Consider the following 16,114-nt stretch of genomic DNA (forward strand, 5'->3'; position numbering starts at 1 on the left):
TTGAATAGTGGTAGATATAAACATACATAAACAAATTCTCTTAGGCATGTAAAGGGGTCCTGACATCAAAAAGCTTGAGGGCCACTGCCCTAGAGAAACTCTGACTAAAAGTATGTTCAGGAATGTTCATAGCAGGACTGCTTGTAGAAGCAAAAAAAAAAAAAAAAAAATTGATAAAATCTAGTAGTCTATCAATAAGCAATGGTTAAGTAAACTATGTAATAGCCATTCTATGGCATATTATGCCACTTTAAAAAAAAATGAAGTAAACCCAATTAAAATGTTTCCAAAACATTGAATGAAAAATAGTTTCAAGACATGTACATCGTACAACACAGGGAACTATATCCAATCTGTTGGGATAGAATGTAAAAGAAAAGGAATGTGTGTGTGTGTGTGTATACACACACACACATGTATGTATATATATAATTATATATGCATATATATATACCACTGGGTCACTTTGCTATATCCAATCCCTTGGGATAGAATGTATGAGAAAAAGAATGTGTATATATATATATATACACATATGTGTATATATATATATACACATTATATATACATACGTATGTGACTGGGTCACTTTGCCGTACAAAAGAAATTGGCACAAGATTGTAAGTCAACTCTACTTTAATTTTTAAAAATATATAATTTAAAATTTTTTAATTAAAAAGATATGTACAGCATGGTATACATTTTTTACAGAAATAAAAAAAAAAAAAACATTGTCTTTAAAAAAACAAACAATGGCTACCTTTCAGAAGGGGGAGAGGACTAGGGTTGTGGGTAATGGCCAACGTGCACTTTAGCTCCATCTATGTGTAATGTTTTGAGGGTTCTTTTTTTTTTCAAGGAGAATGTACTAGTGTAATTAAAAATAATTAGGAGAAAGGAATAAAGTCGTTAACAGGTCAAGTCCACTGACGCTGAGGAAGAAAAGGGAAGGCTCTGAATCCAGGCTCAGAGGAACAATGTATTTGCTGCAGTGGTTCTGGACCTAATGAGTCTAGGAAGGAGCGACGAGGGGTGAAATGACGCAATGAAGGGGATGGATGGCTCAAATGGTGGTGGCCATCCGGGTGGCGGAACTTTCTGGATCAGGCACCTCCCTTACTGGGACTTAATACAAAGAAGCCCTTCACGGCTGCAGAGCCCAGCCTCTCCCGCTTCCGCCATCATGAACCCCCTCCTTGTTGCCAACAAACTCTTGCCCCACTCCGGGTCCCTGATCCCCCACTCCCCAGGCCACATCAGAGGAAAAGCTCGGAGCTGCTGAATGGAGCCCTGCAGGGTCCGGGTCCCTGATCCCCCACTCCCCAGGCCACATCAGAGGAAAAGCTCGGAGCTGCTGAATGGAGCCCTGCAGGGTAAGGCATGGCCCCGCTAAGCGCCAGACAAGGAGACTACAGCCAGAGTCGCGGTGGCACACCCGGAGACACCCTTGAGACGCCTAAGCGTGAAGGGGCTTGGGGTGATGGAGGGAGGGGGTAAGAGGATAGCTAGATTGCGGAGGTGCCGACAGTTACCAAATAAACTGAAGGAGCTCGGAGGAAACCCCGCCGGCTCTTCCAGGTACCCTGAGAGAGGCTTTGCTTTCTAAAGCAGCGCCACAGGTCCCTACTGGCCTTCCCTTCCAGCCAACCAGCAGGTCCTCCTGTGGCCCACCCCCTCGACTAAGAAGCCAATCAGAGGAGAGTATGTGCTTTCCATTGCATAGGACCAGTCAGACTTTCCAGTACTTCTGACTGACATGTAGATAGCCAACCAGAAGAGCGGAGGCCTGGTAAGTCCGCCTTCCAGCTCAATCGCCATCTCGTACTACTACTACGTCACTGTCCTCGTCTCTGTCCCTGTATGTAATCTTAAGGTTTGGAATCCGAGATAAACAATCAAGAAGGAGATCCAAGCTAGAGGAATCGTGGCCCAAGAGGCAAAATAATATTTCCCTGAGTTTCCAAGGAGGTTGGCCCTAAGGGCAGATGAGTCTTCTGTATTGAGCTGTCAGTGCGGCTCTGGGGTTGGCCTCAAGTAGTACCAACCTTAAAAAAAAATATTGGTAGTGACAGCGCTTCAGACAAGTGACAGCGCTTCAGATAATGTTACTTTACCACTAGACTAATTGCTTCGTTTCCCCCAAAGCCAGGTGGAATGAAAGCTAGGAACACCCTGGCCCTTTAATTGAGATTTTTGGTTTTTCTATAGTGAAGATGCTCAATAAGCAATAAATACTGCTTCTAGGACAACTCAAATGAAATCTGGGGGAAAAATTAAAAAACCTGATAGTGGTATCGTTACAACTAATTATGCAAATTAAAACTAAGAAATACAACTTTTATCAAATAGTTTGGATAATTAATTGTTTAATATTTTTCCACTTTTAGCAAAGAAAACTTTTTTAGGGAAACAGGGAATTCTCCACTTTTGTGAAGAAACAAATTCTCATTTGCTGTAAGTGGGAATCTAAACTACATTCTATAAGAAAGTAGCTTAGTAGTACCTATCAAAATGTAAAATGCACACATCCTTTGACCCAGGGATTCTTTCTCTCAAAATCTACCCTACAGAAATACTTACAACACATGAGCAAGGTTATATGCAGCATTACTTATAATAGTGGACCACTGGAGACAAATTTCCACCAGTAAGTGAATCATTCAGTGATGATACAACTATACTATGAAACATGATGCCATCCTTTTTTAAAATGAGTTAAATTTCCATGTACTAATGTGAGAGGAAGTTCATACCATATTACAAAGTGAAAAAGTTGCAAAATAGTACATATAATATTCAATTTTGTTTTTTAAAAAAACTATATTGTTTTTTGTGTATACAAGTGTGTGGGTATTTACTGATGTATATGTATGAATATATGTATATCTTTCATATACATATATTTGTATAGAGAAATGTCTAGGAAGACACATACCAAATTAAGTTATTCTTGAGGAATGGGGGTAGGGAGAGGGACTAAGGAGAATCTCACTTTTTACACATTTTTGTTTTGTTTGAATTTTGTTAACTAGCATTACTTTTGAACTTTTATCACCACAATAAAACATTTCAACAAAATGGGCACTTTTGTAATCAGGTCAACAGTTATAATTTATATATTTTAAATAGTTCTATATAGTTATGAGGTGACTATTTCATTTAAAAATTTCATGTGGAAAGCTCTAAAATAAAATTAGGGCAACTATAAATCAAATCAACACTTCAATGCTGAGATTCAGTGGAGTACCCATGACGTGACACAACAAGATGTGGGCAAACAAAATCTAATCAGGGTAAGTGAAGAGTCATTCATTTCTAGGAGAGAACACTAACTGCACAATAGCAAACTCCATCACAGGGGGAAAACTGTGCTTTCACCTTTTTGGTGGCATCACCTCCAGGGTTTCTCAACTCCTTGGCAAGGGTTAGAAATCATAAACATTAGAGATTTGGGAGTTCCCTTGTGGCACAGTGGGTTAAGGATCCTGTGTTGTCACTGCTGCAGCGAGGGTCGCTGCTGTGGCACAGATTTGATCCCTGGCCCAGAAACTTACATATGTGGTGAGTGCAGCCAAAAAAATAAAAATAAAAAATAAACATTATAGATTTAAGATACCTAATGTATTTAGTCAAATCCCTCATTTTATAGCTGAAAAAATAGGCCCAATGTGGTGAAGCAATTCGCCTAAGGTACTAGAGCCAGCCAATAGCACAGCAAACTCCAGAACCCAGGTTTCTATTCCAAGCCTAGTACTCTTTCTACTACTTTTCAGATCTTCCTGAGTCTTCATTCTGACTACATATGAGGAAATATTTTTTAAGCCTTATGAATATTAGACATGCCTATATTTAAATTTTAGAACAAAAATGCGTAACAAAATAAAAATGTTTATCCCTCCACTAGCACAAATGATCAAAAAAGTTGACTTATATGGACAGAAAAAAATATATTGGTATAATAAATAACAGTTTCTTAAAAAGTACACATAACTTTCTGTGAATGTTTTTTATTGTTCATTTAAGAATTACTGTTTTATCCAATTCCTGAGTGACCTCCAATTGGCAGTGCCTCTTAATCCTTTACCTTCAGTTTCTCTTTATCAAGTAGTTGGATGATCTATATACAAACACTTAAAACCACCATAGGAAGCACCTATTTAAAGAAAGCTTGCCATGACTTAAAAATTCCTTTATTCTGTATAATGTTAATGATTACCCCAGTTTGTCCATTTTGTAAGGAATGAGTTTTCTGTTCTCAAAAGCATAGAGAGAGGGAGAGAGAGAGAAGGGAGAAAATAAAATAGGGAACAATTTTTTTTGTACAAGCCAAAAATAAAAAAGATAAGAAGAATGAGGGGTGGTGGGTGGTTGGGAAGGGAGTGGCAGAGAACCACAAGCTAAATTAGTCACAAAGTGTTTATATTTTAAAAGTAAACTTGAATACTGCAATGTATAAATGGACTAACAACCACCTAAACGTCAGGCTATAATTGAAGTGGTGTCCAGTTTTAGACTCTATGACTTAGGGACACATAAGGACCTTGGAAAGATTTCAGAGTAATAAAGATAAAAGGGTTAAAAATGAGCCAAGTGAGGAAAAATTAGACCTGTTATGTGTTTAAGAAGAGAAGACCAAGGGTGACTCAATAGTCCTCAAGGATAGCAAGAAATATCCATTTCAGTGAGCAACTGGTCTGCATTTCCACAGCAAAAAAAAAAAAAAAAAATTTACTTAAATTATTACAGCATGTATTTGAAGACAGAAGTGTCTTACCTAGGATACCTCATCAAACACAAGCTCCACAGAAGCCTGAAGTGTGCACCTCTCTCACTCTATACTAGCTCAACTCACCTCAAAGAAGGGTTCAAAGGGTCATTAAGGCACCTTTGGAATGTGAAGATTTAGACTTCTTTTGGATCTAGCTACTATGTTCAAAAATTTGTTTAGCCTCCATCCCCCAAGTTCCAGTGTTAAGGTTGAGCTATGAATAAAGGGTGTTAATTAGTAGTAAATACCTACATGCATGCATAAACTTGAATTCCTTATAAAAGTATGCTTCCCTTTCTCCTTGGTGTTGATGGGCTTGGATTTGGGGTTCTTTTCGGGACCCAGTTACATTTGACTCCAAAGAAAACCTGATCTGATTATTTTTTTTTAAAGCTGGACAAATAACTAGATGTGCCTGGACCTTTTATTTTATCTCTGGCATGTTTTTGTCTTCTATAAATATCTCCTAAACCAAAGTATAAGAAATAATAAGGTCTATGAGGAAAAAGAATATAATCATTTTATTTGTACCACAAGCACTCCGCTCCATCACAGCCCAGCTTTTAGCATAAGGCTAGACATACAGGCAGCTACTAATTAATACCTGTCAAACGATGTTATCTGTCCAAAGTTTTGTTACTATTTTATTCTATAGCTGCCTTTTCTAATTATTCTCTAATTCATTTTCCAACCCTGCTGCCTGTGAAGGTTGCATTTCTATCATTACTCTTCCTTTCTCCTATCTCACAGAAATAGCTATTCTTCCCTGTCCCCTCAGATATCTTTAGTCATCTAACTCCTGAACTACCAAAATCTCTTAACTTCTTCAATTCCGCTCCCACTCTTCTACACAGACCCAAATATCATTATGTCACCTTAATTCATAATGTTTTGACATCACTTTCTATACCTTCTTTCCATGCTCAACTACATGATTAAAACTAGCTTTGGGAGTTCCCATGGTGGGTCAGCAGAAATGAATCTGACTGGCATCCATGAGAACATGGGTTTGATCCCTGGCCCGGCTCAGTGGGTTAAGGATCCAGCATTGCCGCGAGCTGTGGTGTAGGTCGCAGATGCGGCTCGGATCTGGCATTGCTGTGGCTGTGGCTGTGGCTGTGGCCGGAGGCAACAGCTCCGATTAGACCCCTAGCCTGGGAACCTCCATATGCCATGGGAGCGGCCCTCAAAAAGACCAAAACAAAAACAAAAACAGTTCTCAGAGTTCATTCACCTTTCTGCCTGCATCAAATCTATTTGAAAGGAAAAGTCTCCATTAAGGTTAAAAAGACTATGAAAGGAATAGTGTTTGTAGGGGTTGTGTGGGGGGGAGTGTTATAGGATGAACACACACACATGTGTTTATGTACACACAGAGCATATGCATATACATATATATACACATACACATACTATAAATATATTCTGCCCAAATTAGCACAAACCCACAAGCTTAAAAACCAAATCTGCTAAATCTGACCTAAACCACAGTTACTGAGCCCTATGGCTACTTCCTGCAAACAGTTGCATTACCTCTGTGACAAAGTCAATTGCAAGCTGCAAGAAGGACAGGTAAATATTGCTACAGGCAACTTAGGATTCTGTTTTTTAAAAAATTTAAATGTAAAACTTACTTATGACCTAAGGACACTGACCATGTTGTATGATTTCTACACAATACCCAGAATATCCTAGAAACTAAAAAAATACTAAATTTACAACTTAGGCAGGAAAACAGAGGCTTGCTTCACAGTGGTTTAATATGAACAGAGTTGAATATGACATTGTCTGACAGAAGAATGAACATTTTGCTGAATAAAAGCCCCAAGTCAGGATATATACACAGCAGAAATGGGGCCTCAGGCTCTCAGCACTTGTGCACAATGAAAGAAGGAATCTTTAAAAAAAAAAAAAAGTAACAGGATACAAATGAAAAAGGCAGCAACAACACCAACATTGGGGAGGTGGGAAAGGGAGCAGAGCCTTTCTCAAGGGGCTGTTCAGCCCCTGGCACAGGCCCAGCAGCTAGAAAGCTGACCTGCCTCAGGGAACTTCAACATTTAGATGGCCTCTGAATCCCATGTCAAAATTCAATCCTAATCTCTCCGATCAGGGTCTTGTCAGAATCAGTAATCCTTTTCCCCCAAGACCCTATATAAAGAACTCCAATCCTTCCATGATAGGGATTCTAAGGAAAGAGCCCCCACTTTTGACCTGACACCAGAGTTAACCTACTCCCGTGCCACCATTTGGGATAGATATTGGGCCCCAGCAAACAAACCACTACCTCCCAGACAGAAGCCCAGGAAAGTCGTCAGCCCTGATAAATTGCTTCAGACTCTAAGATTTAGAAATCTATACCCAGCTTGCAAACCCTAGCTCAACTTCTGGGAAGAATGCTGGAGTTCCGTGGGAAACAAGTGCAGGCAGTTCAATAACCCTGTGACCAAGCTGGGGAGGGCAGTGACAACTCTTGCCCCTAAGCCCCATTCAACAGCTCAAAGTGCTTAGGAGAAATCAGACTGTGTGGTTTGTTCATGTGTTTCTGCCCTGTGGCAGCACTAAATGGAATGGGGGAAAGGGAGAATGGAAGGAAGAGAGTGATGATGCCCTTCCCTACCACCAGGAGGTACCTGGAAAATGATCCACTCCAACCCCTCAGGGAGTTACCTGGCAGTGGTGAGTTTCCCCCAGCCCTAAAGCCACCAAACCTGCAAAGCTAACCCATAAAGTAGCAAGGGCTTGGGGAGGGAGAACTGCTGACTCAGCCTATGGTAATGACTCGCCTACTGGTGAGCAAGAACAGGCAGCCAGAGTGGGGAGCCACAAAGGAGAGGGGCTAGGCAACAGGAGCTCCCCTACTGCCCTATGGCTTTCTTCTGACTCTGAAGCAGCCATGATGGGCCCAGAAAACCCAAACACATTGCGCCACACAAATGACTGCTTTGACTCTACCACTACTACCATGAAAAGCAACAGGGAGAGAGAAAATAACAAAGGAAACTGTTGCGATAACTGGGATCAGGCCTGGAGAAAACAAGGAGAGCTTTTGAGTCTCTGCCACCTTCCCCAAAAGGAAAAAGTTCATGCAGGTAGGAAAGGCAGGATGTTTCCCTGCTCGGCGTTCCTGGTTAAACCTAAGAGTAAGAAAAATCCCCTGGACTTGCAGCATCAGTATGTATCCAAGTGCCTCACCAGCACAAGACACGCCCCCCACAAGGTCAGCCTTCTGGCATGGGTAAATGCCCAAGAAATTGCCTTCCAGTCCAATCCCCCCACCCACCCCCCAACCCCAAGCAAAGGGCATCTGCCTGTGTGGTTTCCCACCTCTCCTCAGAGAAGAGGATCCTAGCAGAGTGCCCATGGTATGGTAGGTACCAAGGAACACAATGCCAGACAGTCTTATCAGGCCAGGGGACGGGCAGCCAACTTCAGATCAAAGAGAGAGAGAGGCTTAGTGTAAAAACCAATGTCATTTCAGCAGGAAAGTAGAGGGCAAGTGGTGAGAGGGGCTCCTACTGGCGCACCTTCCCGGGGACGTAGTTCCTATCAATTGCCTCCTCCTGCAGGAACATGTGTAGGCAGCGTTCGTTCTGAGCCAGTGGGTGCCCAGCAATTCTGTAAAGAGACCAAGATGGTTATCAGTAGTATTTGGGATCAGAGAGAATTCACAGAGGAATGGGGTACTGATGTGGACAGGGGAAGAAGGGCAAAGTCGGCCCTGAGGTTCAAGTAAGTAGAAGACAGCAGCAGGGCACCACTTCAACCCTAATATTGCAGAGGGGAAGAGGAGAGAGGGGAAAGAGAGGAGGAAATCCCTAGACACATCCAACATGCAGTGCTTTCACAGACCCCAAGGTACAGAATCAAAATTCTGTTCAAAGGAATGGCGTTTTACTGTCCAGTTAGCCCAGCACACAACCGGCACCATATCATATTACCCACTACAAAAGAGGAGAGAGGAGTTCCTATCATAGCTCAATGGAAACGAATCTGGCTAGTAACCAAAGGATGCAGGTTTGACCCCTGGCCTGACTCAGTGGGTTAAGGATCTGGCGTTGCTGTGAGCTGTGTTGTAGGTCGCAAACACGGCTTGGATCTGGCATAGCTGTGGCTATGGCGTAGGCCAGTGGCTACAACTCCAATTCAACCTCTAGTCTGGGAACCTCCATATGTCGGAGGTGTGGCCCTAAAAAAAAAAAAAAAAAAAAAAAAAAAAGGGAGAGAGATGAAACATACAGAAAGACCAAGATGGCAAAAGAAGCAAGAGGAAGCCTCAGGAACTTGACTTACTTGTTAATAAACTGTTCGAGGCCCTGCCTCCTTTCTTCAATAAAGGACTCCTCAAAGATCCCTTCGTCTCCTCGAAAAGGGAGCTGCCGCTTTAAGGCTTTCCCAGGTAGTGGTGGTACTACAATCTGAAAGTAGACACAAAATATCAGTCACACAAGAGAGGACAGAGAGGGAATGAGATGGCAAAGCACTGTGTACTTCATTTCTATCAGGCAGAGGGTCCATCCTATGCATGGCCGGCATCATGCAGGAACTGAGACCATAAAAACAGTCAGGATGGCTCAGGTCATAAATTAATTCAACTCTGTTTTTGTGGGAAGACGGGTTTGCCATCTCAAAAGAAAGGAAATAAAAGTCCAAACATTCCTCATGTTCTTTAACAGTCCACCACCATCCAAGAATTTAGCTCTACTTTCCATTTTTAACATTTTTAACATAGGAATTAAGCTGTATGACTTTACTAGCGACTAAGTCAAGCAATACTGTTTCTTCATAATTTCTCGTGAACACAGCACTTTCAAGTTTCAAAGAGTATCACCCAAATCCAATATATTGGGATTTGGTAGATAGAGTGTGTTCACCCTCTCTACTGCCTTCAAGATTTTATAGATAGATCATAGATCATAATCTTATGCCTTCTAAGCCTATGCAGATCTCCTCCCCTAAGGGTGCCACACAAGGAAAAAGGCCATACCTTACTATCTCGCTCCAGCTCATTTTTTAGCCACTCAAAGTCACTGTAGCGCCGCCGTACACAGGACTCCTTCAGCTTGAAGATAGGTAGATTTGTCTACAGGGAAGAAAGAGAAGAGAGATGCTAAGTAACATTCAGCCCCTGACAGCCATCTGCCGGAACCACTTGAACAGGACATAAGAAACAGCTCCTATGGACCATGCTCTTATAACCCTTTCAAAACACCACGGTGTGAATACCAATCCTTACCACATCCATCCTTCACATGTGGTGATTAGAAGTCTCTTGCTGCGGGAGTTCCCATTGTGGCTCAGTGGTTAACGAACCCGACTAACATCCATGAGGACACAGGTTCAATCCTTGGCCTCGCTCAGTGGGTTAAGGATCCGGTGCTGCCATGAACTGTGGTGTAGATGGCAGACACAGCTCAGATCCTGCGTTGCTGTGGCTACAGCGTAGGCTGGCAGCTGCAGCTCAAATTCGATCTCTAGTCCAGGAACTTCCATATGGCGCAAGTGCAACCCTAAAAAAAAAGTCCCTTGCTATTTAGAATTTATAGAATTTATCCTACAAACAGACTTGAAGTTATGCATAAACATGTGTGTACAAAGGTTTTCACTGAATTTTCTCATTTGTAACAATAATATATGTCCATCAAAAGGTAACTGCTTAAATAAATTATGGTACACATGTACAGTGGAATACAACTATGAAAATAATGTGAAAGGTATCTATGCCCCAATATGAAAAGATATTAAAATCAAGGTATAGAACAGTATATATAGCCTACCTCTGTGTTTTTAAAAGGGATATACATATATATAAACTAAATATTTATTCTGAAAAGATACTGGTAAAAGTGACTGACTTTGGAGAATAAGACTAGACAACTGGAATGGATAGGTCACATTTTCATGGTACAATCTGAACTTATCATGTGCATGTATTACATTTTTTTTGTCTTTTTAGGACCACATGCACAGTACACGGAGGTTCCCAGGCTAGGGGTCGAATTGGAGCTACAGCTGCTGGCCTATACCACAGTCACAGCAATGCCAGATCCAAGCCATGTCTGCGACCTACACCACAGCTCATGCAACACTGGATCTTTAACCCACTGAGTGAGGCCAGGGATTGAACCTGCGTCCTCATGGATGCTAGTCAGATATGTTTCCTCTGAGCCACGACAAGAACTCCATACATTTTCAAATGAAAAGTGAATTTAAGTTTTCTGTAAAGAACGAGATAAGCACCTCCTAGGTATGCCTTCCTCTGCTTTGCCTGTTCAAATCCTCTCCATTCTACAAGTCCCAGCTCAAGTCCCATTTCATCCAGAAAATCTGTCCTGACCACACCAGCTTTGCTTCTCTCCTCTGAACTCCTATGACACTTATACTTTAGCACTGCCTGACACACCATTGTTTTATGCATTATGTTAGTCTTGCTACATAACTAAATTATAATTTCATTGAAATCAGGATCCATGACTACTTCTACATCTCCCTAAAAGCAGACTATGCAAGTTACTCAATGAATATTCAGTTGATTAACAGAGACCCTATGTATCTGTTTACCCTCTCCTTATCCAGAAAGTGCTGCAGAAATTACATTAAGGTGGCTTACCACAGTTTGATCCATGATATAAATCAGCTTATTCTCACATCTTAATCATTAAGAATTTTCCATAAAAAACTTCAAAAAAGAATTTTCCAAAGGCTCCAATCCCCAACAATCCCAAAGCCCTGATCTTCACTCTTATCCACAAGTTCTAAATAGGAATGGCCAAACAAATGCATTAATACTGACTATATTTCCCACCAGCCAATTTGAATTGGCAGATGGAAATAAAAAGAACTACTTTCTCTCCTTTCTCCACAACTAACTCAGAGTGGAAAAAAAAAAAGCATCTTGGAGCTATGCTATAGCTTCACACATTCCTACGTCATGCTTTATAGTCCTCAAGTCTGGAAATTGCCTTTTCAGGATCTAGTTCTAGGTATACGGCATCAAAAGGCAAATAACTGGCCAACTTACATTAGTTAACAACTCTACTCAGGATTGAGGTCCAAGGAATGTCAATGGATGAAAGTGGAGTGTGATACAGGTAACATAATATTTTATTATCGAAACTAGTCCTTAGAAGAATAAATAAGAAAATGAGAACAGTGGCTTCTTCGGAAAGGGGAATCTCTGGAGGGCAAAGGGGGAGAGGAAGACTTGGTTTTTACAGTACAGTTGACATTTGAACAATACAGGTTTGAACTGCGTGGGTCTACATACACAGAGATTTTTCTCCAATAAATATAGTTTATCTTTTTTGTACCTTTTGAATTTTGTACTACATGCATGTATTAACCATTCAAAATAAGCCAATATAGAGAACATTCTCAGAATCCTGCACCAAATATAGATGTATATCAAATCATCACATTGTATACCTTAAACCTAGACAATGTTACCTGTCAATTATATCCCAATAAAGCTAGGGGTAAAAATATATCATGCAAGAAAAAGGCCCTTCAGTATCATATAATTCTAAGTTTCCACCAGAGTTCATTACAAATACTGTGATCCCCAAACAGTAGAACCTTAAATAGTAGGCTTTTACAGAAGCCAACAGAAGGCCCTAAGGAAAAAAAAAATGCTGAGCAGATTCTTCCAAGACACAGTGAAACCACCCACTGCCATTTTGTGGACTTCCTCCTTTGACTTACAAAAATGCTATTCTTTCCCTACTCCCCCCACACGATGGTGACAATAATGTCCTTTCATCTCAGCACCTAGCCATCAAAGGAAGGGGCTACTATGTACTGGGATACTCTCCCAGCTCCAACCTACAAATTATATGAGGAAGACAGGATTGTATAGTACAAGATATAGAGTCCTTTGGCTCTGATCAACACAAAATCAAGGGAAAGGAGAAAAAGGAGCAAATTCAAGTCCACCAGATAACTGACATTTGAATTTTTTATTTGTTTGTTTGTTTTTCTTTTTTAGCCACTCTTGCGGCATAAGGAAGTTCCAGGGCCAGGGATCAAACCTGCACCATAGCAGTGGCCCAAGCCACTGCAGCGACAATGCCAGATCCTTAACCTGCTGAGCCAGAAGAGAACTCCCAAAACCGACAATTGAAAAGCTCCATATATATCATGCGAAGTCACTAGGACATCTCTCCAGACTCTTTATTTCTTTGGGGGGGGGGGGTCCTTCCCTGAGCTATTATACAAAGAAAAAATGTCAGTACCATTTTCTTCTACCATACACAATGCCTAACTCTCAAAGCCCATTCTCTGAGTCTCAGGCTCCCTATAGTGCCTACCAATTTAAAACTGGATGATTTTACCAACTTTCCTCTTTTTTGATAAAATATTAAAATAGAATAAAATATTAAATATTAAAAGCCTATATAGCCATACAAATTAACATAAATACAAATTAACTCAAACCCACAGAATTAGGAACTGCAATCAACCCTATCATCGCTATACAATTTGTAATTGTGGAAAGGACTGATGAAAAGCTTAGTGGGTAGAAAAAAATTTGTACACTAAAGTTTTGCAACTAAGCATTGCCAAAGAGACTAAAGTGTAGTGGAAAGAGTATGATGGGCTTTGGATCAGATCAACCTGCATTCAAATCCCAGCCCTGCCACTTATTAGTTATGTGTACTTGGGCAAGTTAAACTGCATTCTTCCTGAGCTTCCTATCTGTAAAAAGGGTGTTTTTGTAAGAATTTGAAAACTAAAACTTGGAGTTTCCATCGTGCCTCAGTGGAAACAAATCTAACTAGCATCCATGAGGACACAGATTCCCCGGCCTTGCTAAATGAGTTAAGGATCCAGCGTTGCTGTGAGCTGTGGTGTAGGTCACAGACGCGGTTTGGATCTGGCGTGGCTATGGCTGTGGCACAGGCCAGCAGCAACAGCTCCGATTAGACCCCAAGCCTGGGAACCTCCATATGCCTCGGGTGCAGCCCTAAAAAGATAGAAAAAAAAAAAAAAAAACTAAAACGTAATTCAGTGCCTGGCTCACAGTAGGCACCAGATGAACAGTCCCTGCAGTTATTACTAGTCTGAAGAAGAGAACAATTCCGTTCATAATCCCTATGGTTCTTGGGTTATACATCAAGACAATGTCTTCAAAACCCTACAGCAGAGTTCTTAAAATGAACAAGTTACGCCCAGGCTTCCTCAGGTAATTAGGTTCTCTACCACTAACAATTCCCAGCTTTTATCATATTTTGAGGGATCTACCTCCCATTCTTCCCCAGAGAGATGATTTCGAACAGTCCTGATATAGAGAAGTTTTTCTCATTTTTTGCTATCAGCGTTTCTTCAGTTTGGACTTCTCCAAACTTGAATTTGGAGATGATCATTTCTCAATTTGATTTCAAAAACCCAGATGGGAGAGCACACTCTCTCATTCAATTCATTCAATCAAAAATGAAAGCACATACACTCTTTTAGGTCTTCAAATGCTGTTTGAGCAGCATGCTGTCCATAGAGAATATTCTGGCCCTCTAGTCTGAGAAGAAAACATAAGGAAAATTAGAAAACGGCTCTCAAACTTTTTGCCTGTAACCACTTCAATGGGGCCAAAGAACCTGCAAACCATGTACTCTGCACATTCCACCCTAGCGTTGTGGACTAAGAACTAGAGAATAAAGTCCTCTGTAGTGCACACTGGAAGAAGCCATTCCTGGGGCAGTCTTGAAATGTCAGATGTTAAAGTTAAATACAGACCAGGGATTAATATAATGAATCCAAAAGGTTAACCTAGAGCAGAAAGGGCAAACGGCCATTTATATACAGAAAACCCAAATGAGAGCCAGTAAATATTGAAATAAACATTCTGGATACTTCAAATCTAAAGGGTCAGCACAGGATGAGGGCAGCAACTAACAAGCCACCAATCTGAGTGCAAGGTCAGGTTTTCCAGTGAGCATGTAGTACCTGAGAAAACTTAAGCATAAAACACTTCTCTCCTTCAGATGTTAATTCTACGCAAGTCTGGGAAGCACTCAGTCCAAGGGGACTCTCCTAGAAGAGTCTCTCCACCAAGCCCACTGTCTTCCTTTCCTGGTGTCTCTCTTCCCTTTAATCCAGGCTCTGCTTAACGCCATCATCCAGGGAGACCTCATTAGGAGGAAGCCAGGCCTTCCGGTTCCCCCTCTTCAGGTTGACTTCCCACAACCTAGTTTAGTAATGGGACCCCCGCCTTGGCTTGCCATCACCAGCTCTTTTCCACTCTTCCTTAACCCCTTGTGTTGCTACAGTTCTGATCCCTATTTCCTTGAATATATCACTCTAATCCTCTCCATCCTCCCTACCGCCTTCAGTCATGCTTCATTTCTTGCTCATGGCTACTTGCTTTCCCTCAAGCCAGTCTGATGTCCCCCTCAGGAGTTTTCTGTATCCTCGGGCCACAACCGAATGTGCAGACCTCTCTGCAAACCTGTAACACCCCAACCCCCAAATGACCCCTCAAGTGCCTTCTCCACCATTAGCCGTCCCTATGGCAGCCTCCTCCCCGCCCAGCCGCCCGGTCCTCCCTCAGCTGTCTCCCTCACCCCGTGACTCACCCGCATGCGAACCTCATAGGTGGTGAAGCGCGCCCGGCCCACGCCCACCGTCTGTGGATTAAAGATGTCGATCTCCAGGAAGTTACTTGGCGGCCCGTAAGCGTCGGTCAGGTCCTGCGGCTTCGAGTTAAGGCGCCGAGTGTCAGCTACTGCCGTGTCCGACATCTTTCCGAAGGAGAAACCGGGACCGGGGAAGGGGGGGTGGGGGACAGAAGCCGGAGGCAGGAGCGCGCACGGCCCCTCCCGCTTGCAAAATAACCAGCCAACCTACTGACGGCGGCACCGCGTACGCGCGCCCACGCACGCACGCACGCACGCGCACGCTGCCGCTGCCCGGGGCCGGGCACTCTGAATAGCGGCCATGAGGTCGTTTGGAAGTGCTGTCGGAGGAGGCCTCATTCAGACTTCCGGGCGGTGTTACTGGCCGCCCCGGAACCTGCATTTCCAATACGCACACCCCTAGTGTCCTGGGAAGCACTATAGGCGAGATCCGCCAATCGCTGCTCCTCAGCCCAAGAAATTGTCTTACACCATGCGTCAATCTGCAGTGGGCACTGCCCCGCAAGCTTGGATTCTGCAGTGATAGGCCGAAGCCCCGTGACCTGAATAAGTACCGGTTTTGCACGAAAGTAGAAGGGTGGTCTCCGGAGGGTGGGGTTCCGACAATAGTATTAAGAACCTAGAACGCAGCCCAGCCACTTGTGCTACTGATAGTTTCAATTCATTTCACACGCAATTGAGCCCTATTTATGGTGCCAAAAAAGCAGTGAGCATGAGG

At 42.3% G+C, this 16,114-nt stretch overlaps 1 protein-coding gene across 1 annotated transcript; it reads right to left on the bottom strand.

Annotated features, from left to right (window-relative positions):
* On the bottom strand, positions 6,510–15,625 carry SNX12 (sorting nexin 12). Its single transcript, XM_001928070.5, has 4 exons — positions 15,337–15,625; positions 9,756–9,851; positions 9,062–9,186; positions 6,510–8,386 (listed from the first exon to the last, which is right to left on the bottom strand). Exons 1-4 carry the CDS (start codon positions 15,499–15,501, stop codon positions 8,284–8,286), a joined length of 489 nt encoding a protein of 162 aa, XP_001928105.1. The 5' UTR covers positions 15,502–15,625; the 3' UTR covers positions 6,510–8,283.

This window comes from Sus scrofa, chromosome X (genome assembly GCF_000003025.6).
Source record: "Sus scrofa isolate TJ Tabasco breed Duroc chromosome X, Sscrofa11.1, whole genome shotgun sequence".
Taxonomy (NCBI): Eukaryota; Metazoa; Chordata; class Mammalia; order Artiodactyla; family Suidae; genus Sus; species Sus scrofa.

What these genes read in the sequence shown, in the direction of transcription:
- SNX12 (XM_001928070.5), bottom strand. Translation starts at nt 15,501, where the DNA reads ATGTCGGACACGGCAGTAGCTGACACTCGGCGCCTTAACTCGAAGCCG. An exon ending in AGCTGGAGCGAGATAGTAAG is followed by an intron (nt 9,187 to 9,755) that starts GTATGGCCTTTT and finishes GTCTACTTTCAG; the next exon opens with ATTGTAGTACCACCACTACC. An exon ending in CTCGAACAGTTTATTAACAA is followed by an intron (nt 8,387 to 9,061) that starts GTAAGTCAAGTT and finishes GTCTCTTTACAG; the next exon opens with AATTGCTGGGCACCCACTGG.